This window comes from Mustela putorius, unplaced genomic scaffold, assembly GCF_011764305.1.
Source record: "Mustela putorius furo isolate JIRA1106 unplaced genomic scaffold, ASM1176430v1.1 tig00003983_pilon_pilon_pilon, whole genome shotgun sequence".
Lineage (NCBI taxonomy): Eukaryota > Metazoa > Chordata > Mammalia > Carnivora > Mustelidae > Mustela > Mustela putorius.
The window spans coordinates 19,630,071-19,655,572 of NW_025422123.1; the positions used below are offsets into that span (position 1 = coordinate 19,630,071).

Genomic DNA, 25,502 nt, shown 5'->3' on the forward strand with positions numbered 1-25,502 from the left:
CATGAAAACTAACTGGAGGAGAAAACCAAACACCCCAACCATCACACAAAGGACACTTCAAAACCACCCACATCTGATATTGACTAAGTTCTCACTGAATACAGCTTTATTGATAGTGGTAAGGATACAGATACACATACATTTTAGTTTGTTGTTCCTTATATAATACCAGAATGTTTTAAAGAAAGAATTTGTTTTGTTTCGCCAGGATTTGCTGAATAAATACAAAGGTTTTTTGTTTGTTTGTTTTTTAAAGGAGTGTCCAAGACAAGTATTTTTATCCCAAATTCTCTGGGAGGGAAATTTAGGTGGTCTTTACCCTCTGAATGTGCTGGAGGGTAAATCTTTAATATTTTAGAATCTTTAGTTCTTATAATTACCACAGAGGAGTGTTGAGGTAATTATGCTGTAGTTTTTACTGGTATGAAGAGACATACTGAAAAATAATTCCTTGTAATGCTATCTTGTGCTAGAAATCGTATTCATCAGTGGCTCGGATGAGGACGGAGCTCATTCAGAGAACATTCGTTCAAAAGAGAATGCAGAAGAGTCCTTTAAAGAAGATTACATAAACATGTTTCTTTGTAACTCGGGGGAAAAAATGAAGTGATTCCAGTTTGTCTAGTATCTTGGATCAATTTCTGAAGATATTTGGCCAAGATAACCAGCAAAAAATTGGCCTTTTAACACTCACGTATTTCCAGGGAAGCCTCTAGTTACATGCATGTTTGTAAAATATATTTACTATAATTACTGCTCTGGCTTAAATAGGAACCATTTAGTACATTTTCACTTCCTTCTTTCCCCAGTTACACCTCTTCGTTCCTAAAACCCCACTATCGTCGAATCACTGATTTGAATTATATTAATCTGCACCATCACCGACTTTCTATACTTAACCAGTCTTACACCAGAAGAAGTAAACATGAAACTCATTCAAAGTCACTTAAAGCAACTAGTGCACCAGGGACAAGAGCGAAGCACCAAGAGTCTAACTCAAAGCGGACAGACTACATTAAAGTCTTGCTTCCTCGACACTAGCACGTCAGGAATCTGGCCCATTCAGAAAAAGACAGCTTATCCCTTCAGCAGCTGGGGAACTTGCTCCTGCTCTGATGGATTGAGTTGATGCTTTTATTTAATCGCAGGACTTGGCGATTACAAAATACACATTACAAAAATTAGATGTCCTTTTCTTTCAGAAAAATAAAAGGAGGTCCGGAGTTGGATCCTGAGGCTGGAAGTGTAACTAAATGTAAGCTCAAAACACATTAGAAATGACATCGTTTTCCAGCTGGGAAACATGGACAAACCTGTCACATTTCTAGGAACAATGGCTCCAGCACACGAACCAGGACACACGTTATTTTGATTCTCTAGACCTCCATGTCTTTCAGTTGTCCGTGAGAGATGTTCCAGGATAGGACCCCACCCATTTCTCCCACCCTAATGTTCCACCCTCCTTATCAATTTGCCATGCCAGAAATCCCAGGATTCTAAATTCATACCGTCTTTATTTATTGACCTAACTGTTGAGGCATAAGATAGAACAGCGACGCATCCGGGTACCTGGTAAGCCTCGACGGGTGTGTTTTCAGAATCTTCAGATAAACAATATGGAAAATATGTTACATGGTCATTTTAAATGATTTATCCGGCGCTAACATGTCTTCACTCTCATGTCTAGAAAGCCACTGCCAAGTCTGTGGACAACCTCTTACCAAGCTCTGAAGGCTGAAGAACCCTCTCGTTTCAATCTCTCCTCATTCTTCCAAGATAAAATGTTACAACTGATTGATTCCTATTTCATTCCAAGCCTTAGGTCCTCCACTTCACAAAACCTCTAGAATCTCAATGGGAGACACATCTACTATTGTACATCAGGAATTATGCCTATTTGCCCCACTTGTGACCTGTGATCCACAATAAATCACCTTTCTTCCTTTCAAAATTTATAAGATACTATAGGCTGCTCAAGTGTACAAGAATATATTATATTTATACCAAACTAAAAGATGTCATAGCCACCCTCACATAGGTTTTGTTAGTTGTGGCCAAACTAATTTATTAAAAATGAAGTTTATTTTATCAAAGATCCTGCAAGGACAAAAATTATCTATAGTTAGTATGCTGATAGCTTAAGGGGCTCAGTGGTTTAACTTGTTCCATAAACTTATTTCTTGTACAGCTTTATTCTCCAGTGTGGCTGGAGAATGAGTCAAGGGAGCAGGTGCCTTTAGACCTACTCCCTACTTGGAGAAGCTCCGAATGTTCTGTGTGGGGTGAGGAGACAGCCCAGTGTTTTTACATTAATAATGCCTTGTTCTTAGTTTACAGTGTTGTACGCTTTACCAAGTGTTACTGTTAAATACACATAGACTGAACTTTTCATAAGGGGAGATGATATAAAATTGTTCCACAAAGTGTACTATATGAACCACTTTTCACAGTTCAAATAAAATATTTTAAATATAAATATTGTAACTCTAGCAACAACCTAGCTACATAGGGTAGGAGAAATGGGACTAATGAAAACCCAGTTCGATTTCCATACATCTCATGGTTAACCATTTAAATAGTTTTATTTTTCAAAAACCAATTGCACATAACCCATAATTGATAGGCCACATCTCCAAAACAAATAAGCCACCAGAGTAGAGTGATTAATTGTAAGAAAGGAAAATATATATCATTTACTACAATCATTCCCTTGCTCTAAAACTTGGCAAATATGTAAGAGAAATGATATCCAGTGGATACATTTTAATTTGCAAAGCTAATTTGGAGCAGATGAAGTTAAAATATATAGAACAGAAGGGCATTATTATGTCCATGTGAAATGAATGTATTAGAGTTTTAATTAGGAAATCAGGAGAATTACTATGAAATGGGAAATGGTGACATTTACCAACAGGAGAAGCCATTCATCCTGTTACTGCCAAACCCAAGAATTCCAAATGTTCCCTTCATTCTCATCCATATAAAAAATGAGGGAAATCAAATTATTGCTATCAGTCGTATAATCTACGGGCTATATAAGCTTTAAGTTAATAGTCCTTACGGCCATAGTTTTATCTGGTGTTCTTCTTGGGGCTTATATTAGGGTCAAGGTTGCATCTTTTTAGGGTCAAAGTAAGACTGCCATGATACTGGCAATTCCTTTAATAGGGGACAAAGGTTAAAGTGCCAATACTTCCAGGAGAAACAACAAAATGACTGAAATTTACAAAATTTACACCATAAACTAAATGACTAGTAGCTTCTTTGAAAGCAAGTATTTTTCAATAGCAAATACCCTGGGGACTAAGGCACAGAATTAGAGGAGAATTAAGGGATAAACCAAAGGGATCAGTGTGACAGTCCAGGGAGGAGTCCCTGTTACTCTCCGGTCAAACCTTGTTTTAAGTTTTAGAACGTTATCATGGGACGCCTTTCAATATTCTTTACTCAGTCGCGTATGGAAAAAGAAACTGTATTTAAACGTAGAATTTAACCTTTATGGATATAGATGGCCTTCCATTTTAAAATAAAAGCGGTAACTGAACACTTTTAATTTCCTAAAGAAAAAGACGAGAGAAGATCAACTTTCGTACCCGAAATTGCTTACTCACATAAGCTTCATGTGTACTAAAGGGTAGAGGAAAAATCTCAAATGTGGGTGTAACCGCTATCCACGAAGGGGCCATGCCCCGGCGGGAAGAGTGCCTACGACAAATTCCGTCTGCCACCCAGTGGCCGCTGAAATAACTGGTTTCTTTTCTTTGTTGGCCAGGGCCCTGTATTTTGCCTTTTTTTTTTTTTTTTTTTTTTTAAAGAGGTAGATTACGCCCGCCCTACCAGGAATTCAAAACTACCAAGACAGACGCCTCGATACGGCGTAAGATACAATCATTGTAGTAAATGTTACGTATTTTCCTGTTTGCCCTTCCTGCGTCCCCGCAGCTACCTGGGTTCAGATACTGACTGGCACCGAGGACACCGAGCTGGCTCGGGACTCCCGGGTCACGCTGTTGGGCATCGAGAGGGTGCAGCAGGACACGCCCACGGTGGCCTCGGGCAGCTCGTCGTCCTCCGTCCACTCGTTGAGCTCCGGGCTGAAGCACTGGATGCACTTCTTGTACTTCTTCTCGCCCTCGTTCCAGCCCCCCAGCAGGTAGGCGCGGCCGTGCAGCGCCGAGGCGCCCGCCGTGCTCACGCCCACCAGCAGCGGCGCCGCGTAGCTCCACTGGCCGCTGGCCGGGCTGTAGCACTCCACGGTCAGCACGTCCACGCGCTCCCCGCGCGGCCCCAGCTGGCTGCCCCCCATCACGTACACCCGGTCGGCCAGCGTGACCGCGCAGTGCCAGCCTCGCGGCGTGCTGAGGCCCGGCAGCTCCTGCCACGAGTCGCCGGTGGGGTCGTACGCGCACACGGAGCGCGAGTACGCGCTGCCGATGTAGCCGCCGGTCACCAGCACGCGGCCGTCGGCGACCGCGCTGGCGTGGCAGCAGCGCGCCACCTCCAGGGGCGTCTTGGGCTGCCACTGATTGGTGGCGGGCACGTAGCACTCGAGCGAGGCCAGGCTGCCTTCGGGATTGCGGCCGCCCACGGCGTACAGGAGCCCGTTGAACACGCTCAGGCTGAAGTGCGTGCGCTTCTGGGTCATGTTGGCCAGGTGGATCCAGGTGTTGAAGCGGGGATCGTATCTGAAAATGGCAGAACAAGTGTGACAGCCAGGTTGGCGGCGGCCAGGGACCCGCGTGACGCCACAACCCACGGCGTGGCCACTGTGACACTCTTCAGGCAGGGAGGCTAAGCTAGGCACAGAACGCACTTCCTTGCCCGCAGGCTGGGGTTTGTTTCTCAGCCAGTGAAGTGCGACGAGTTTGCGACTCCCCCTCCTCCCGTTTATAAAACCGCTGCCTTTATCGGGCCTCTGGGAGAAGTCCCCACAGACGCCACTGGTCAGGCCCTCTTCTCCCGTACTCCCACATCATGGGGGGGGGGTGTTTATGAGACGGGGGCTTGTGGGGGAGGCAGGTGGAAGCTGGGTATCTGCGGCAATCACAAAGGGAACCCTGCCACATTTAAGTCAGTTCCACACATCTTCAGACACCAGCCATCCCTGGCTCATTCTTACTGCTTAATTAGATAGCAGTTGGCTAACTGGACTTCTCCAGGTCTGGCAGACACCTGGCCACTGGAACAGTAAAGCTACGTCACTCAACCAAGTCTTCGATCTGCTTAGAATGAGATCAATGGAACTCGTGTCCAAAAGCATCACCAGAGGGTTAACTTTCGATATTCCTCTATTTTCTAGCACTTACCCATAGGTAAGATTTTTCAGTTTAGAGATCTGTCTTTTCAGTGTTTGATATTACAGTTATTATATCACAAGTACTGAAACCAATACTGCAAAAATGGTTGAGTACCCAACAGAGTTATCAGCAGGAGGAAAATAAGCAGTCCTAGAAAACCTGTTTTAAACTGTTTACGTAGTTCCAAAGCATTGTAAACACAGACCTCCCTGCATTAGTTTGATGTTCCTTCATTTTTGTCCCATTTAACCTCCAAATCAAAACCTAACTATAGTTATAAATTAAAGGGCAAAAATCAGTTAATTGTTTGGATTCATTTAAATGACACACAGACATAAAATAATAAAATAATAAATGACATGCTTTATAAATTTTTAGATCTTCCTCATCAGTTATGATGAGGTATATCGTTATACCACGATATAAGCATGACTTCCTGACATTTCATATATATATGAAAGTGTTTTTATTATAAATATACACAGACAACATGGCATTCGAATTCCATTTTCTGAAGGATATATTATACCCTTACTATTTCTACGTGCATGAAAGAAATGGACAGTTTTTATAGAATTCAGTCTTCAAAAAATATTAAGAATTAATGACCTGCCACATTTTTAAATGATCTCATTGTATTTGCCAATTATGAATCTTGACAGTCATCAGTAATAGTCATTTAAAAGAAATTCTGTATTATTTTGACCTTTCTTATTACTCAGTGTTAAAAACTAAATTTGTACCCAGTTTGTTTTCAGAAAAACAGTGTACAGTGAAGGGAATGTTACTATAAACGAGAGAATATGAAATGAATTACCACTCACTTGTGGTATAACTTGTCTGGGTATCAGATGTCTCACATGTAAGATCCGAATAACCACATTTTCCCAGCTCATTTCATAGGCTTATTCAGAAATCTGGAGTGCATTTTATATATGCATATACTTGATGTGGACTTTTGTATACATGTAATGTGGCATTATTGATTTACTGAGCCAGTGAACTAAGCTAACAGGCAGGACTCATTTACTTCTATGTCAGAGCAATTTCCTCACAATACTGAACCATTTCAGTTCCTAATAAAGGATCAAATACCTGCAGAAATTGCTGACTGCATGCTTGGCTTGGTTTCTAGCATCATTCTGGTCTTCACCACCAGCCACATAAAGAAATCCGTCCATCACAGCCACACACTGATTAAAACTCTTGGCTGGCATTTCTGTAAGCTTGCTCCATCCGTTTTCAGGGTCTCTGTACAGGATGTCTCTACTAAGGGACTTCTCCGTAAGGCCTGGACGTCCCCCAACAGTGACGAGGACTCGACAGCCCCCGCGGATTCTTGTGCGCCTAGACTGCAATGTGTTTTGACGATATGGAAGTAAGTGGTAGTTCATAGCATCTACAAGAAGTTTGTGACAATCAGCGTCTTGCATCATTCTTGGTACAGACTGAACGTAATTGACCAGGTCTTGTGCAGAGATGGTACCAAAGCGGATATTGCTCAGAAGATCTGCAGCATATTTCACTCTCTTTTGGTCAAATTCTAACCATTTCATTGCAATCTGGAATGCTACTATTTCAGAAGGCAACTGTAAGTCATCATCTATGAGAAGTTCATTAATTTGCTCAAATGTAAGTTTCAAAAACTGATCTGATTCTGCAAATTCAAGGAAGTTATCCCGGATAAATTTTTGGGCTGCTGCTTTGGCATTTTTCAGGGAGTATGTTTCAGCAATGTTAGCAATGTACATGCAATTCTCAACACTCATCTCTCGTATCAGAAAATCACTGCACATCTTTACAAGGGTATGGATCTGAAGATAGACAGCAGCAGAGATAATGCTTCCTATAGTATACAAAGAGAGTGTCAGCTTTCCAGTATAGGCATATGCAATGACAGTAGCCAGGCCCAGCGGTGAGATATCGTTGAGATCTACCCTTTGGGTAGATGGGTCTTTTTTTAGGATGTTGTAGAAGTATTCACTGCACGAAGCCATCACTGACTTGTGAACATCAAAGGACTTTGTTTTGGTGCCAATGACTAGGTCGCAAAGGAAGTTCTCTTGCCTCATTTTACTTAAGCCTTCCAAGAGGTTGGGGCCATAAGAAGCATCTGTTAATTCAGAAGAAAGGCAGCTAAAGCCATTGCCTCCTTCTAGGAGCCCATTCAAAGTGTTTAGTTTGTTCAGAGGGCTATCTTCTACGATTATAGTCATCTCATTAATATCTCCTTTGCTCTTTTTCACAGTCTTCTTTTTGGGGGCCATGTTGGCAAACACACTGTCACAGGCAAGATATTGCTAAAAAAAAAAGAAAAGAAAAAAAAAGCATGGTTTTATTTTAACAGCTCTTTGGACTTTGAAATGCTACATTGAGAAACCGTTCTTTTCCATAATAGTTTTTAATTGATGTAGATTAAACTTCAAAGGGGATTTAAAGACTTACATTAAACTAAATGCACATTTTATTGAGTTTACTTCAGCATCAAGCACTGAAGACAATTCTAGAAAGATTTATACTATCAAATGTGACCTCCCAGTAGCTATACTGCCAAGTCATTTTACTAATTTTTAAAAATTTTTTATAAACATATAATGTATTATTAGCCCCAGGAGTACAGGTCTGTGAATCGCCAGGTTTACACACTTCACAGCACTCACCATAGCACATACTTTCCCCAGTGTCCATAACCCCACCACCCTCTCCTTATGCCAAGTCATTTTATTCAGCAGAAATGACCAGATAGTCTCTGATTTAGCTGTACAGCAATTACAGAATAGTAGTTAAACATCTCATGAAGGGCTTAAAGATTAAAATTCTAAAGTTTTCCTCAGAAAAATACTGAAGTTCAGGAATCCATATAAAATTGTGTGTGTGTGTGTGTGTGTGTGTATATACACACACATATCAGAATAAATATGGAACTTAAAAATCAATGGGTAAGGACTCGAAGCGATACATTAGTTCAACTGATTTCTACTCTCTGCAGTCACTAAAATAACGTCCAGATGGATGAAATTGTTAGATCACACTCACACACACAAAAACTAGAACAAAGTAGGTTTTTGTTTGTTTTAATTTTAGGGTAGGAAAGTCCCTCTTAAGCATAGCCCAAAATCCAGAAGTCATAGGGAAAAGACTGAAACATCTGAATACAAACAACAGCAGCAACAGCAACAAAACCCCACAACTTCTATAAAACATCAAATGTTTAAAAGACAAGCATTGATAGTGAAAGATGTTTGTAACATTCTTGACAAATGGTTAACTAACATGTTTAAAGAAACTCCAACAATTAGTTAATAAGGAAAAGGTAATTCAACTCAAAATTCTCAAAAGCTGTGACTAGGAAACTAGGTTGTTCACAGAAAATAAAATACAAATAGTTGATCAACATATTTTTTTAAAACTAAACTATAATCAGGGAACTGTCAACTGAAACACAGAGATCTTTTTACTTTTTGGTGGACACATTTTGCTTATCAGATAGTTAAAATATTTTTTAGTGTTCACAATAATCAGATTTTGCTGTGGCACTCCCCATGCATTGTTGATGGGAGTATGACTGATAGTCTTTGCTTTGACATTAAATCTAAGTGTAGGAATGTGCTCATAGAGATATATCCTCATAAGGACATATTTATATGGATTCTATATACATATGGTTCTATATATAATAGAACTATTTTCTATTATCAGTGTTATAAATATTTGAGCCAGTTTTGTTGGTGTGTTTGTTTTTAGAGAGAGAGAGAGTGAGTGCAAGTGATTAGGGGAGGGGCAGAGGGAGGAAGAGAGAGAATCTTAGGCAGACTCCATACCCAGTGCAGAACCCAACGCAAGCTCAATCTCAGGACCCTGAGATCATGACCTGAGCCAAAACTAAGAGCTGGATACTTACCCATCTGAGCCACCCAGGCGCCCCAATATTTGAACCAGTATTTAAACCTGTATGAAGTGGTCTGATCCTTTAAGGCAGCTCTAAGCAGCTTTAGTATTAAACAGACTTGAAATATATTAAGTTTAGCAAATACATGCAGAACCTTTAAAATACCATTGATTAAATTGTTTTAGAATTTTTCAAAATTCTGAGCATAGTTATCAGAAGATGTTACACTTGGACTTTTCAATTGATTATACTTACAGCGTGGTAGCATTCACATTTTTGTGAGACTATTCTTTTTTTTTTTTTTTCCATTTTTAAGATGATAAAATCAGGGGTGGCTGGGTGGCTCAGTTGTTAAGCATTTGCCTTCAGCTCAGGTCATGATCCCAGGGTCCTGGGGATGTGCGCCCCATCAGGCTCTCTGCTCCACGGGAAGCCTGCTTCTCCCTCTCCCACTCCCCCTGCTTGTGTTCCCTCACTCCCTGTCTCTCTCTGTGTGTCAAATAAATAAATAAAATCTTTAAAGAAAAGATTATAAAATCAGTATGCGTAAATTCAACAATTCACGGTTTGGTATATATTATTTCAGATAACTGGCTATGCTTACACAAACTTGTATCTGCACATTTTTGAGCAGTGGTGTGCTGATAAACCAGCTCTCTAAGGAGGCAAGGGATTGGGGGTGGTAGTGGGGCTGGGGGGAGAGCCCTTATTGGTAAGGTGTAGATTTCTTTGGTGCAAATACACTCATTGTAGCTGATTTTAAAGTGTCTACTGTTTAACAACCAGCCTGTCAAATTCATGAAAATGTAACAACTGCCTCCCATGAGCCAATATAAGTCACTTCCAGCCCCTCTAGGAGAACTTGCATCAAAGCATTTTTATGCTTTATTATTGGGCAGTTTGCTTTGTTCGCCTAGCAGTAACTAATGGGTCTCCTTCCAGATTGCTACACACATAAATTTACATCATTCTTTTTTAAAAATTTTATTTAATTTTTTTTTCAGTGATCCAAAATGTTTATGCACCACACCCAGTGCTCCATGCAATACGTGTCCTCCTTAATCCCACCAGGCTTACCCCACCCCCCACACCAGCCCCAAACTCTGTTTGTTTCTCAGAGTCCACAGTCTCTCATGGTTTGTCTTCCCCTCCGATTTCCCCCAACTCACTTCTCCTCTCCATCTCCCAATGTCCTCCCTTATGCTCCATAAGTGAAACCATATGATACTTGACTCTCTCATAGTCTCCCATACTAAAGATATACAAAACTTATGTCATGCTTCGACTGATGGACATTTAGGTATTTCGGTGTTTCATAGTTTTCTTGAGGGGTGTGTGTTTGTATGTGTATGCATTTCTCTTAAGTCACACTGCTGAGTTCACCCTGAAGGGTAAAGCCCGGCTTTGATCCCCCTTGAAAAGCCCTTCAGTTTAATTATGGGAAAGTATGTTTAAAAATTCTATAACCTTTCTATTGTGTTTGTCCTTATTCCTTTCCATGTGGAAGAAGTAAAGCAAGTGGGTGGGAAACAGAAATCTATCCCTTTGCCAGGGACTTTGTCTTCCTCACTAAGCTCAAATTGTCATATTCATATTCATATTTGTCTACAAACTACAGCCTATTTGTCCTTCCTCATTCTTTCTTGCAAGCAATGACAGATGCAGCCTTACCTTGTGAAACAGATTTCCAACCCACCATCAGTTTAGTCTTCAAATGCATTTGACTTAGGTGGCAAGTGTCCCTGTGATGGACTTTTCTGGAGCAAATTTTAAATTTTAAAACTTTTAAAAATTTTGTTCAGTTATCAGACACCTACTGCTGTGTGGGCAGCATCATTCTGGGAAGGATGGAGCCATACGATATGTAAGTTATGTGAGACAGACAAGACAGGACAAGTACAAATTGATAACAAGCAACTAGGGAAGCACAGCAGAATTTTTTTTTTTTTTTAAAGCATCAGTTTCTACCATATGAATAGAAGCACCAATGTGTCTTTGGGAAAAGCCTTGTCTGTTTTCCTGGAAGAACCCCTTTGGAGATGTTTCTATTCATGCAGATGTAGGGCTCGTGACCACTCCTTATTTGGAAGGCAATCCTGACCTTGAGGAGTAACGTGAATATTTTAGACTGAAATAGTAAATATTCTGTTTATCTATCGGTAAATGATTACAGTAGTCCCCTTTTAATCTGTGGTTTTGCTTTCCTTGGTTTCAGTTACCCGTGGTCAGCTGTGGTCAGGAAGCAATGATCCTCCTGACATATCATCAGAAGGTCAGTGTTATCCTAATGCGAAGTCACAATGCCTACACCATTCCTCTTATCTTCTTATCATACAGGCATTTTATCATCTCCCATCCCTGCAAGAAGAAGTTCTGTTCTGAGCACGGAACAATAGGATATTTTGAGAGAGAGAGAGACCACGTTCACATAACTTTGATATAGTATGTTGTTATAATTGTTCTATTTCATTATTAGTTACTGTTGTTAATATTTTACTGTGTCTAATTTATAAAATAAACTTTATCACAAGTCTATGTATAGGAAAAAACAGTGTATCGAAGCTTCAGAACTATTTGCAATTTTAGGCAGCACCAAGGGGCTTGGAAGGTGTCTCTGTGGAGAAGGGGGAACTCCTGTTTTCTTGCTAGAGTGCAGGGTGGTATTCAAATATTCAAAAACTGATAAAACATGGCACCTACTAAATAATATGGATTCACAGGCCACAGGTCTGGAGCAGGGTTCCAGAGGCTTCCCTGAAGGACTCTGTGTAAGTCTTCAGTTGCTGGATAATAGTGGGGCCCGGGGGCTTCTGGGGGAAGGATGGAGGGGTGGAAGGGCTTCAGGGGGAGCTCAGGGCAGCAACTATTTGGCTGTTTATTTGCCCATTTACCAACTCTGTACAGAAGGATCTCTTTATTTTAACAACTGTATACTGTACTCAATCATTCTTGTCCCAGGGACAGGGTGTAATTCTGAGGTGTCTGGAGAAAAGAGAGAATCTGGCCTTGACAACATAGCGATATGATGAGGCCAAGGAGGCAAAGGGTCAGCAGGGAATTCCAAAGGAATCCAAAGGTGAACTGCAGGGCCACTAATATATGATTTCCAGTTTCAAATCTTCCTTTGCTACATTGTTATTTCCCTATATCACACATAATTGGAGCATCCTCAAGTATCCTAAATTAAGTTTGATAGATTGCTGACTAGCTCACTCTCTGCCTTTAGGAATATCATAATATTGTTGGGAAAACCCCACCCTCCGAAGAAGAACCACTTGAGTTTAAGAAGGAGCTCTAGGGAGTGAGGGTGGGGGGGCATGGGTTGGAGGGGGTAGGGAGAGAAGTAGGGGAAACTATCCACGGTCTGTAGGGAGTATAAAAAACAGGATAATTTCAAAGAGGAATCAAGAGTTGGAAAAAAGAAATAGCATAGCATGAATCCCCCAACCCTTAACAGATTTTGGGGTGCTTTTGTGGATTTTGACTTTAGGGGGTTTTTTTTGGATGGCTTTTCACCTAAGAGCAGACTGCAATTGGTACTTTACAGGGCAGCAACAACTCCAACAGAAAGTATCACTGTATTGAAGAAGCAGAGGGTTTGTGGCAAACACATCCCCTGGAAAGTGAGCTGGGAATTCTGGGCAAGAGAGATCCCAAAAGGGGAATGAAGGAATGAAGAACATGAGAAATAATAAATATCTGGATGCATATAAAAGACTCTGAACTTCTTTAAAATTCATATAACTCTTCAAAGCAAAACTGGTAAAATCGTCTCATGGAGATTCTAACATTTCTGGATGTAGCACATATGATTATTACAGTATAAAGGATGGAGTGATGGTAAGTGAATCTTACAGTTGCAAGGTTTCTATATTTTATGTGAAGTAATAAGTATTAACTTCTATAGTTGTGAGAGTTTAACTGTATATCGTAATCCCTAGAGTAGTGCTTGCCAATAGAGATATAACATGAGTCACATATGCAATTAAAAAATTTCCAGTAGGAACATGAAAATGTTAAAAAGAACCAGGTGAAATTGATTTTGATGGTAGAGTTTATTCAACCTAGTATTTATAAAATATTATCATTTCAACATGTAATTGGAATGAAATTATTAATGTGATATTTTACATATTTTTAATCCTAAGTCTTCAAAACACAAGGTGTGTTTTATATTTACAGCACGGCTCATTTTGGACAAGCTGCGCTTCAAGTGCTTAATAGCTTCATGTGAACTGATGACTGGTAATGGATAGCAGAGCCCTAAGACAATCACTTAAGGAATGCAAAATATAGCTGAAAAAACCCAATAGGTAAATTTAATGGCATTCAAAAGAGGGCAAGAAACTTGTAACAGAGGGACAAAAATTAGAGGAGACCAAAAAAAAAAAAACAAACCTCCAAATAATTTAATGGTCAACCTAAATCCAATTATATTATTCATTATATTAAATGCTAAAGGGTGAAACATTGTAATTAAAAGGCACAGGATTTCAGAATGGATAAGAAAGGCAAGACCCAAATATATGCTGTGTACAAAAGACTCAATATAAATACAAAGACACAGATAGGTAAAAAAATAAATGGGCATAAAAAGATTTACCATAGAAATGGTAGACCTAAGAAGACTGGAGTGGATATGTTAATATCCAGGTGAAATACACCTCAAGAAAAAAAAATTATCAGTGATGAAGAGGGAATTTCATAATGATTAGAAGGTCAAATCATCACAGGTATAACACATATACATTTATATGTGCAAATAACAGACTTTCAAAATTATGTGAAGGAAAACAATGTGACTGAATTAAAGGGAGAAATAGCCAATTCCTCAATTATATTTGAAAATGTTCATAACTGTCTCTCAGACACTGACAGAACTACTAGACAAAAAAAAAATCAGTAAAGCTATAGATTATCTGAAGAACATTATTTATCACCCTGACTTAATTGATATTTCTTGAACATTACACTCAACAAATGCAGAATACAAATTGTTCTCAAGTGTACATGATACACTCACCAAGGCAGACCCTATTTTGGACCACAAAACACGTTTCCATAAATTTAAAAGCACTGAAGTCATACAGAGTACGTTCTCTGATCATTTTGATGAAGTGGTGTTGGGGTGGGAAGATTTGCAGTTAATAGGAGTCTTGCTGGTCCTGGTACCAAACCAAGAATTTTTAAGAGGAGTGGGTATAGGAAGGAGAAGGTCATTAGAAGTAGAGGAAATGCCTCATGCTGAAGCAGGGAGCCATGACTCAGCATGGTATGCATAGATTCAGATAGCTGAGTCATGAAGGAGACTACTTATATATTAGGCCAATATATAAAGGATGGAGACAGTGGGTGGGCATATTCGGTCAATATATTAAAGGATGTTGGATGCTGAGAAGAGTTTGGACTCAATAAATTCCTTTGTGATCAAGAAGGATTACAAAATCTCCAGGAATGGAGAAGACAATATGAGGCCCTAGGGGAATTGGTAGTTCTTCCAGTCCTTCCTTCTCTTATTTCCTGTTGCCACTTTTTATTTCCTTTATGTATGTGTGGGTATATATATCTATATATATGGACACACAGTTGACTCTTGAACAGCCCAAGTCTGAACTGCATGGGTCCACTTACACAGGTTTTTTTCAAGAAGTATATTTTTGGAGATTTGCAATAATTTGAAGAAAAAAAAAAAGGATGAACCATGTAGTCTAGAAATATTGAAAAAATTAAGGAAAAGTTTGGTCTTTCATGAATACATAAAACATACATAGATACTAGCCTGTTTTATTGTTTACCACCATGAGATATACACAAATCTGTTATAAAAAGTTAGAATTTGTCAAAACTTAGGCATACAAATGCTTGCAGACCACATGCATGGCACCATTTATGTTGGGAGAAATGTGAAGCTACAGTATGAAGTCATAGCTGCATAAAAGCAACGGTGGTCCATACTACACTACCTAAGAAAGTGGTAGAACTCACTGGTACTATTGCAGTGAGCTCAAGTGTTGCAAGTATTCTCTTAACATGCTGTGTGACCTTAATCTTCTCTGCATAAAGAGTTTGTTTCCCCGGTAACTTGTGTATGGCACTAGTTCAGTTTTGGGGGAGTCAAGTTATATTCCGATTTTTTATTATGGAGGAGGCTGGCACCCCAAACCTCTGTGCTATTCAAGGGGTAACTGTTTATTATGGATATGTCATTTTATTTTGTAAATGTTATTTTAAATAACATCAATTGATTCAATTAATTTGATTTTAATATTATTAACATTTTCAAAGATTTTATTTTCAAGTAATTTTTACACTCGATGTGGGGCTTGAACCCACAGCCCTGAGATCGAGTCACATGCTCTACTGACTGAGCCTGCCAGGTGCTCCTATTAAGTAATATTTAAAACAATATTTTAATATATACATTTTTAAAATACGAGAGAGCTTTTAGAGCCCTTAAAATCACTCTGTAGACTATGGTGAGTGCTGTGAAGTGTGTAAACCTAGCTATTCACATACCTGAATCCCGGGGGTTAAAAATATATTATATGTTTATAAAAAATAAAAAATTAAAAAAAATCACTCTGTAGAGGTAAGTGGCTTTTTTAGCTCTAGGGGAGGCAGAGGGAGAGAAACAGGAGACCATTTAACAGACCACGAAATCAGAGCCTACATTCCACTTCCTAGTGGCCATATTTTCTCAGATATGCTCGCAAATTCAATCTTTCTTTACGGGAGTGCTGCCACTACATCCTTTTCCTAGGTGTGCACCTTGGAGGTGAGGCTGTCTCTCCACCTGCCCAGGTGTTCTTAGTCTGTGTCCTCTTCCTCCAATCAGGACTCCACAGATGCCTCAGAGAAACCTGAGGACCACTCACCCCTGTGAAGCTGGGCAAATCTAGAGTATAACATAGACATTAAGTAATAAATTTTGAAAGCACCCCATTCTCATTGATTCCTTTATATATTAATTCAGAGTTGGATGAGGATTTTAGTTATTGTTATTTTTTTAAAGCTTTTTTCTTTTTCTTTTTTTAAAAACGGAGTGAGTGCCTTGTGGCCAGCTGCTCAGGGATTCTCTGGGCTTGGTACCTGGGCAGTTGCCATGGCTACCATTGGTGGGGGTGGGGGGGTAGGGGGGGTGGGGGTGTGTGGGGGTTGTAGGGCTTTGACTGGGGTCGTGGTCTGGGCTGCATGGTGAGGAGCACACAGCCTTGCTGAGGTGCCCATGGCTAGCAGAGTTTCAAGATTGTTTCTCTGTTTTTCTTACAGCACAACAGGCTTGATTCTCCCTCCGCACCCAGCTCCAGTGAGCTCAAGGGTGGGGGAGCCTTCCCAACGGGGGGAATGAAAGAAAGGAAGAACCATACACACTCTCTGAGACCGTTAGAACTTGCACTTTTCCCACAGCCCCTGCCACAGTAAGACTGTTGCTGGAAAGGGGACCAGCTACAGCAGGGGAGGTTGTGTAATGGGGTGAACAGCTCTTTAGAAGCACTGCAAATCCTTTCCTGTCCTTCCCTTTTTGGGTGAAAGAAAAGACTTTGGACAGGGTGCAGAGGGTTATAGAAGGCTCCCTATGCTTCCGAACTATGCCTTCATTCTGTGCAGAACACACAAGAGAATTTTTTTTCTCTGGTCACAGACCACAGCCTCCTTCCTCTCTCTGCTGGATCCAGGATTACCCAGAACAGTCTCTTGGGTTCCTGGAAGAGCTGCCCATTCAAAACTAGATAGAAGGGCAATAGAAAGGCACCTCCATACTCTCCTCCATTGTCCACCACAGACCTTGGCTCCCGTGCCATTTCTATTACGATAGTATCCTACATTCGACATCCAATAAACAGCTGGGCAGTGATGTGAGCCATTGTATTTTTCATCACCTTTTGTATTTGCCAAATTTAAGTACATTAATAATTATTCCTAAATATAAGTCACCGAGCATGAATCCATATTATGTATTAATTGTAAACTGTTACCTCCACTTCTAATTGAAATAATAATTATATTAATTTATTAATTGAGAACTGTGTGTGGAGCCCTGGGTTTAATACTTTACATGACTTTATTATGATTATTTTTTTAAATTTAAGCACCACTGAAATCTGAAGAGATGGTTATATTATGTTCATTTTACAAATGAAGAGATTAAGAGTCAGAGAGACTTTGAAAACATATCCAAGGCCACACAAGCGTGCAACCCATAGTGCAACAAAGACTCAAACCCAGAGTGAGTCCTGACCACCGTAATCGCCTCCCTCAAAGGCAGGGTAGGTTAAAACCTGTAGCAGGTTAAAAAGTTAACTCTTTCCAGCATGAGAAGAGAGAGACTGAGTGACGCAGACCTAAGGTTGTCAAATAAAATTTGGATATAGAGAACATGAAATGGTTCTTTGTAACGCCAAACACTGAAATAAAAAGGATTGCCTTTTTGAGTTTAAAATAAATCAGAGGATGAAGTAAACCTGTGGATTTCTTAATTCTGTTATAGGTAGTAAAGACAGAAAACTCCCATAGGTTGGGTAAGCCAAAAACAGAAAGAGGTTCAAGGAGATTCTGCATGAATTGGTTGCTCTGATCAGAGCACAAAGCACTTCCTTTTAAGTGTTGGGTTGAATATGAAATTATCAACCCAACCCAATTTGTTGTTTAAAAACAAATATTTATTCCATATGTTTTAATTTAGCTAAAGAATTATGCCTGGCTTTTATCTAAGTATATAGAAACTATGCACAAAGTTAACTACAATTCCATTCACCAAGGCTGCATACAGGACACAGGGATCCAGTGCTAAAACTTTTGGTTTGAGTTTTATTGGAATTTCAGGAAAACAGCTCTTTCTCTTCCTAGTCTTTTGTGTGTTTGTGTGTGGGAAGGGGTGGTTGGAAATGTAATTTTTCAGATTCATGTCTCTCTGGTTGTCACAGAACTGGAAATCGAGTTTTAGTGTTCTTTTTGCTCTAACCATCTAATAGACCTATAGCAAAACATCAATGAATTAGGAATTCGGTTTCAACATCTATTAGATGGGGATATGTGTAACTTTCTCTTCTAAAACTTTACACAGAGTTAAGAATAAACAGCTGGCTTTTGCTGCCAGAACTGTCAAAGTCTGGTCTGGTATCTCTTCTCCCCCCAATATGTTTTTTCAGAATCCTACGATCAACTGTATCAGATAGAGACACACCATCTGGGACAGGGGATTCTTCACCTAGGAGGTATGCAGTGGGGTCTAGGTTGCCAGATTTAGCCAATAAAAATACAAGATGTCCAGTTAAATTTGAATTTCAGATCAACCATGTATCATATTTTAGAATAAGTATATCTCTCACGCTATTTTGGGACATGCTTATACAAAAAGCTGGTTTGTGGTTTATCTGAAATTCAAATGGAGTCTTGGGTGTTCTGTATTTTATCTAGCAACCTTGCTCTGGTTTGCATTTCAAGTGAGTCCATGAATTCCATGGAAATTTCTAGAATATTAAGAAACATGTTACACATGTGTGTTTATGTGTCTTTTTCTGAGGAGCGGGCCAAGAGCTTCCTTGAGGTTCTGAAAAAGACCCATGACCCAAAATAGACCTAGAACCTTTGGGCTGAGGACAGTGAAGACAAGAAATGGTGATGTAATTCTACTCTCTTTGAGGAGCCGGCAAGTCCCTGTGGAGGCATTACCCTAGAGAGAAGCTCCTCCTGGCTTGACACAGCCCTCAGATGCAAACCTCTACAACTGATCATAGAAAAGAATTGCCACTTTATATTTAAGAACATTCTCTTTTCTGCCGCCTTCTCTCCTTGCCTCCTGGGAGAGACTCTACACAGGGCAAGCTGCAAAGCCATGTGTGTAGAAGTGTCACTGTCACTCTCATGCCAGAATGAACTGGGATCCCAGAATGTGTCTTTGCCAAAGGGGCGAATCAGCTGTGCCTTTGCCCTGTCCTGTCACATTCCAGTCGCTGCATCTGTTCTAGCTCATCAGCACGGACTCCGGGAATAGAAACATTCCAGCTTCTGCCACTTGCCATTTTAAGTGAAGTCCGACTTAAGGGGGGGTTTTCCATTTCACCGTTTCACTTCTAACGTAAAACTGAGGTCAGGATAGCCAAAGGTGCACATTAAGAACAAAAACTCATTTTATGGTTAAGTAAAACCTGTGTTCTTTTTATAGGGGGAGTTTCTATGTTGCCAATATGGATATTTCTGGGACTTCAAGGAGTTCTCTGACTTTTGTGTTACCGATTGAATTAAACTGATTGTATTTCATCTAAACCTATCAGGTACTGAATGTTTACATGGTTCCTGATAAAAATGAAGACGGAATTCAAAACTTTGTGAACAAAACCTACAAATTTTACTTTGTCCCCCCTTTCTCTATAAAGGAAGGTGAACATGTTTTAGGCTTTAGAGACTGAAAATTATTCATGGAAATGACAGGTCATTTTACTTTTTAAAAGCAGCCCTCTCACGCATTTCTCTTACTATAACATTCTTCTGATCTCTGGCATTCCTTACACTGGGAGAGAATGTGTTCTGGCTCCCAATTTCAGATCCAGAACATGAGCCGTGGGGTCCGGCTATAGACTGCCTGTCAGTGGCACAGCCCCCCTACCACGAGCACACAGATACCTCCACCCGCTCCCACCCACCCACCCATACGCACCCTAGAATCTAGAAGTCAGGAATTGGAGATCGTGGTCCCAGCTCCTTACCCTCTTGTGTGGTGTCGGGATGTGTAATGATGAGTTTTCAGCAGGAGGCTCCTCTTGGGAAGCAATCTGTGGGGAGAGAGAGGGACGGAGGGAAAGGAAACCGCACTGGGGAGCCACCAGCAGCCACCTGAGGAGTCCCAGCAGCAGCAATTTTTAGAGTGACCCTTGCGGTCCTACTGGATGAGGCAGCAGAGCCCACGCTCCCCCACCCAGAGTACAGTCCCCTCTCCCTCTTTGGCCTTCAACTCCAGGCCTCCTGGGGCAGAGGCGGGGCTCTGGTTGGTGGAGAGGGGTTGGGTTTCTTGGCCTGCTCAGCTGTTTAAACAAAAAAAATAAGTAAGTCAAGAGTCTGTCAGCCTGGGTGCGAGGAAAAAAATTAATTTGGTGGGAATTGAATGGTTGGAAGCAGGGATATCAGGGTACATACTTGGTAAGAAGAAGGGAAGTTGGTGAAGAAAAAATTAGCTTCTAGAAACGTCAATCCCCTGGTCACCTCAGGTCCTCTGAAAAGATCGAGTTTATAAATAGGCTGTTCTTTAGAAGTGGAGCGCATGTTCAGGAGGACAAAGTGCTTTCTTTGGTACCTCAGATATGGCATCAACACGATTAGGGTCATGGTATAGTTGCACAGAGTGAGGTCTGGGACCAGGGCTTGACTCTCCAGTGATCCCCAGGGATGTCTGAGACTAACACACACTCTAGCACACGGGCAGGTGTAGAAATACCTACTTCGGCAACACTCCATATGAAAACAAACAAACAAAATCAGAGGATTACAACTGACCACAAGTTTTTAATAGACACCAAGGATGTGAAATAGCTGATAAGAGTTAATGTGATATTAGACTGTAATAATGGAAAAATAGGTCCTGGAAAATTCATGTTATAATTATTTTTCATTTGTTGGATGATGTGTTAGGCATCGCTCTGCGTGTTGGCACACTAGGAAATTATTCTGCACCCTGAAGGAGTGGCGGGAACGAAGAGAACTTCGGAAGCTGTGACTGTTGGGACAATCTGAAGAAAATACCGAGAGAGGACTTACGATGGATGAAACACCTGTGCAAGTGTATGGGGGTTGTTGGGCAACAAGTGGATTTAGCGAACATTCTTATACCCTATTGTGGCCAAAATTGGGCCCGATGGGCGGATATTCCTGGGAAATATTAAAAGTAAGGAAAGAAAACTCTGATAGCAACTGACTCTTAATGATTAAAATGGGTCCTAATGATGAAAAGGAGCCAGTTCCTTATGAGTGGAAGTGGGGAGGTAAAAGGTGATGTAGGGACCCTCACTCCAGCTGGGCACTTGGCTTAGCTCATCCTTAATATAATTCCTTAACTCTAAGACTCTATGATGCCATATGTATTGGCTTCCAGACTTCCCAAACCTCTCAGCTCACTGGTTGGCATCTTAGTTACCACTTAGTCTTAAATTCCATTCAGCTTTTTAGCAGGGAAAACTCTTTTGATTTTTTAAAAAAAAAATTCTTTGTTTTCACACATAGCCATCCAGCTTCAAATGTGTCAGAAGTATATCAAAGAACTTTATTGTACGGTTTATAAAGCTAACAGAGGATCATTCCCAGGTGATCCTTCATGTTTCCCCCTCCTTGATTCTAGTCAAGGGCCAAGGCATTCAACTCTCTTCTTAGTAGTATGATAAAAATCAGCTTTAGATAAGTATTTATGATAATGATTACATGATTATGGAAAGGTCCTTTAAGAAGTAAGCAGAAAATTACTTGGGAACTTTATTAAAAATCAGTTTTGAGGGGCGCCTGGGTGGCTCAGTGGGTTAAAGCCTCTGCCTTTGGCTCAGGTCATGATCCCAGGGTCCTGGGATCGAGCCCCGCATCAGGCTCTCTGCTCAGTGGGGACCCTGCCTCCCCACCCTACCGCCTGCCTCTCTGCCTACTTGTGATCTCTGCCTGTCAAATAAATAAATGAAATCTTTTTTAAAAAATCAGTTTTGATAAGGTAGGTCTGGGCTGGAGCCTGAGATTCTGTTTTTCTAATAAGTTCACAGGTGTTGCTGATATTGCTGATCTAAAGACCACACTTGGAGTAGCAAGGATTTAGAATGCTTTGGCTCCCTAACACCTGAAGGAAGAGGGTTTGTTGAAAAGGCAGTAAAAGCCATTGTATCAGAACACATTCAGTGTACTAATACCAAATCTACAAATCCACCAGGAAGAAGACTACAAGCTCTCTTTCTTTGCCTTGTTACAATAGAGGAGTCCTCCTCCGAAAGCCAGCCCCCACACTGGTACTTTGGGTTATAGATAGAACCACCTTTTCAGGAACTTTGCTGTATCAGTTCATCCTACTCTTACCCAGCAACCTCCCTGCCCTGTCTCTGCTAGCCAGTTTCTACCTCTGTTTAATGGTACACAAACTCTTCTGTTTAAAACCAGTACAACAAAAGAAAGCTTTCAATTTAGTCCATTTCCCCCTCTAGATGAGGCCATATTTCTCTCCACTTCTTCAAAAGCAAACCTCTCAGATGTATTGTATGTATTTGTATTTGTAGCCTCTATCATGTTGCTGCCCATTTTCTCCTCAAATCAGTCCAACTAAGCTTCCCTGTTTGCCCTTCTACCAAAGGGCTTGTGCCGAAGTCATAAATAACCCTGGGTCGCCTCATTGCTTGGGACATTTTCCAGGGCTTGACCTTTCAGAATTACTTCACACAGTTGACCAATCACTTTGACTAAAAAATTCTCTTTTCCTGTTGGTTTTTTTTTTCCCCAGTTGCTCTGGTCATTTCTTCTCATTCTCTCTTTCTAGAAGATCTTCAATGCAACTCTTGCAGGTTAAAGGACTTCAGAGCCATCTTAGACTCTCTTCACTTCTCAAAGCTGCATTTGGCAGATCAGCTCACACGTCCTTAGATATCTCATAGGGTCCTTAAAAATCATTATTTCCAAGACTCAAGTCATATTTTCCCTCAAAATATGCTCTTTATACAGTATTCCCATTGGTAGTATACAAGCAATTACTCATCTATTTCCTTAAAGGGTGGACTTGGCATCATCATTTGCCTCATCTTTTCCACCCTGCACCTCTGTCTCCTCATCTCATTATTCACCATGTCCTGCTATTATATATCTGTAATATCTTTCCCACTGCTACCATTCTGGTCCCAGCTATTATTACTTCTCACCTAGACCATTGTGAAATCCCTAAAATGGCCTTCTTGTGTTCACTCTTGCTTCTCTCTAATCCATCCTTCCCACAATGTAGCCAAAGTGATATTTTCAAATTTCATCATGTAACTTCCATGCAGAAAATTCAGTAGCTTTCTGTTTCTTCAGAATAGAGGTCCAAATCCTTCTCTGGTTTATAGTGCCTTTCAGCACCTGATCCCTGATTTCCTCTATGATATCTTCATGTTCTAGCAAAATCCATCCTCTCCAAGTGTCTCAAATATACCATAATTCTCTCCTGCCTTAAGGTCATCATACTTGCTCCCAAGATGCTGTCTATTTCCCCTTCTAGGATGATCCCTAAATGATCTCTGCTCCCTGCGATTCAGAGCATTAGATAATGTCTTAACTTTTAGCAACTTACTTCTAAATAATAGAATACCTTAATGTTGAAGGGATGATTTCTATGAGTAGATTACGAAAGATTCCAATTTCCATCTTTAGAGCAGACTTTCTTCCTTGCTGGCTTTAATGAAGCTCAGTGTCCCACCTGAAATACCCAGGAAAGGAAAAGCCATCTAGGAATGAAGCCCTCAGTCCAACATCCCCCAAAGATGTGGGATCCCGCCAACCAACCCTGCATGAACTTGCAAGTGGGCCCTTCCTCAGTTGAGCCTTCAGATGAGACTTCAACTCTTGTGAACATCCTGGATAAGCACAGGCAGGTGGGTAACACAGTGCTGCTATCCCTGATCAAAGCCATTGGCTTGGAGATCATTTGCTCTATGTTGGCCAAAGCTCAAGAGAGTGCTTCAGTTAAAATCAAGGAGGGTGAAACTACTAAGGACTAGCTTTGCCCCCCATCACCCTTGTTTCCAGCACCAGTGATCCCCATTGTGCACTAATATTGTATTTTGAACATGTCAAAATCTGTCTGTTAAATTGTCATACATGGTGTTTGTGGCCTTGGCCGACATGAAGCTGTTCTCTGAGGTTTGCTTCTCAAACTGCACAGTGCTTTGTGTAGTACTTTGATTTCACAAAAGAAAGTCTCTAGTTAAGCTCTTCATGGATCCCTGATCTACTGAAACTGTGAGATAATAAATGTATATTTTTTAAGCTGCTATTTATGCAGCAATAGGTAACTGATAACAGTACCCTTGTATGAGCTTTTCCTTATAAACTAACATAGTCCTCATAATATTTTTATCAGACAGGATCCATGTTTTGTAGATAAGGAAACTGAAGAACTTTTAACTTATCACAGAGCTCATGCTGGTAAGGGATGGAGCCAAAATTTGGACCCACATTGTCAGGCTCCATGGTCTGTGCTTTTAACCACTTCATTCTGCATGAAGCAGTGACTGTAACTGATTTGTTGACAACTATAGTCCCAACCAACAACACAAGATTTGAAATGTACTAGTGATCAATAATTGGTTAATTCATTACTTAATTTAGAAAATTGCTAAATGAGTGATGAATAAATTTTGTTTTTGTTCATGCAAAGGAATTTTATAAGAGTATTTTCAGTATAATTGATCCTTTTTGGTCTCAAAGGATTTTTCCATTTTGTGGTATGTAGTAACAGAATGGGCTACATGCTGACTGACTGAAAATTACAGGTGCACACCAACAGCATTTTTCACAGAACTAGAACAAACAATCCAAAAACTTGTAGGGAACCACAAAAGACCCAAACAGCTGGAGCAATCTTGAAAAGGAAAAACAAAGCTAGAAGGATCAGAATCCCAGATTTCAAGTTATACTACAGAGCTGTAATAATCAAAACAGTATGGTTTCCATGCAAAAATAGGAACATAAATCAATGGAACAGAATATAGAGCCCAGAAAGAAACCCACAATTATATGCTCAATTAATCTTCAACAAAGTTGGCAAGCATATACAATGGGAAAAAGGCAGTCTCTTCAACAAATGGTGTTGGGAAAATGGGACAGCCACATGGCAAAAACAATGGAACTGGACCACTTTCTTATACCATACACACAAATAAACTCACAATGGATTAAAGATCTAAATGTGAGACCTGAAACCATAAACATCCTAGTAGGGAGCACAGGCAGCCATTTATCTGACATTGACCATAACAACATCTTTCTAGGTATGTCTGCTGAGACAAGGAAGATAAAAGTAAAAATAAACTGTTGGGAATACATCAAAATATAAAGCTTCTGCACAGCACAGGAAACATACTATACAACTAAAAGGCAAGTTATTGAATAAGAAAAGATATTTGCAAATGACATATCCAATAAAGGGTTAGTATCCAAAATATATAAAGAGCTGATACAACTCAACACCCAGAGAACAAATAATCTCATTAAAAATGGGCAGAAGACATGAACAGTCATTTCTTCAAAGAAGACATCTGGATGGCCAACAGACACATGAAAAGACACTCAACATCAGCCATCATCAGGGAAATGCAAATCAAAACCAC

At 40.3% G+C, this 25,502-nt stretch overlaps 1 protein-coding gene and 1 long non-coding RNA gene across 7 annotated transcripts; one reads left to right on the forward strand and one right to left on the reverse strand.

The window, feature by feature from the left end:
* Positions 1 to 84: 84 nt before the first annotated feature.
* Positions 85 to 20,313, reverse strand: KLHL31 (kelch like family member 31). Of its 2 annotated transcripts, none has more exons than XM_004771854.3 (3): positions 19,893 to 20,313; positions 6,393 to 7,597; positions 85 to 4,685 (listed from the first exon to the last, which is right to left on the reverse strand). In XM_004771854.3, exons 2-3 carry the CDS (start codon positions 7,562 to 7,564, stop codon positions 3,953 to 3,955), a joined length of 1,905 nt encoding a protein of 634 aa, XP_004771911.1. In that variant the 5' UTR covers positions 7,565 to 7,597; positions 19,893 to 20,313; the 3' UTR covers positions 85 to 3,952. The 2 variants fall into 2 exon arrangements, with proteins under 2 accessions (XP_004771911.1, XP_004771910.1); XM_004771853.3 differs by having other exon boundaries at positions 19,844 to 20,311.
* LOC106003705 lies at positions 4,019 to 21,680 on the forward strand. Of its 5 annotated transcripts, none has more exons than XR_006604125.1 (8): positions 4,019 to 4,153; positions 6,544 to 6,675; positions 11,402 to 11,458; positions 11,907 to 11,954; positions 12,145 to 12,262; positions 12,734 to 13,026; positions 19,352 to 19,460; positions 20,812 to 21,680. It is a non-coding gene; the product is annotated as an uncharacterized LOC106003705 (long non-coding RNA). The 5 variants fall into 5 exon arrangements; XR_006604126.1 differs by lacking the exon at positions 11,402 to 11,458 and adding an exon at positions 11,524 to 11,628; XR_006604127.1 differs by lacking the exons at positions 11,402 to 11,458; positions 12,145 to 12,262 and adding an exon at positions 11,524 to 11,628.
* Positions 21,681 to 25,502: the final 3,822 nt, after the last annotated feature.

Excerpts from the sequence above, each read along its gene's own strand:
- KLHL31 (XM_004771854.3), bottom strand. The coding sequence starts at position 7,564 with ATGGCCCCCAAAAAGAAGACTGTGAAAAAGAGCAAAGGAGATATTAAT. Across the intron at positions 4,686-6,392 it reads GCAGTCAGCAATTTCTGCAG|ATACGATCCCCGCTTCAACA; the intron begins GTATTTGATCCT and ends TGCCATTTTCAG.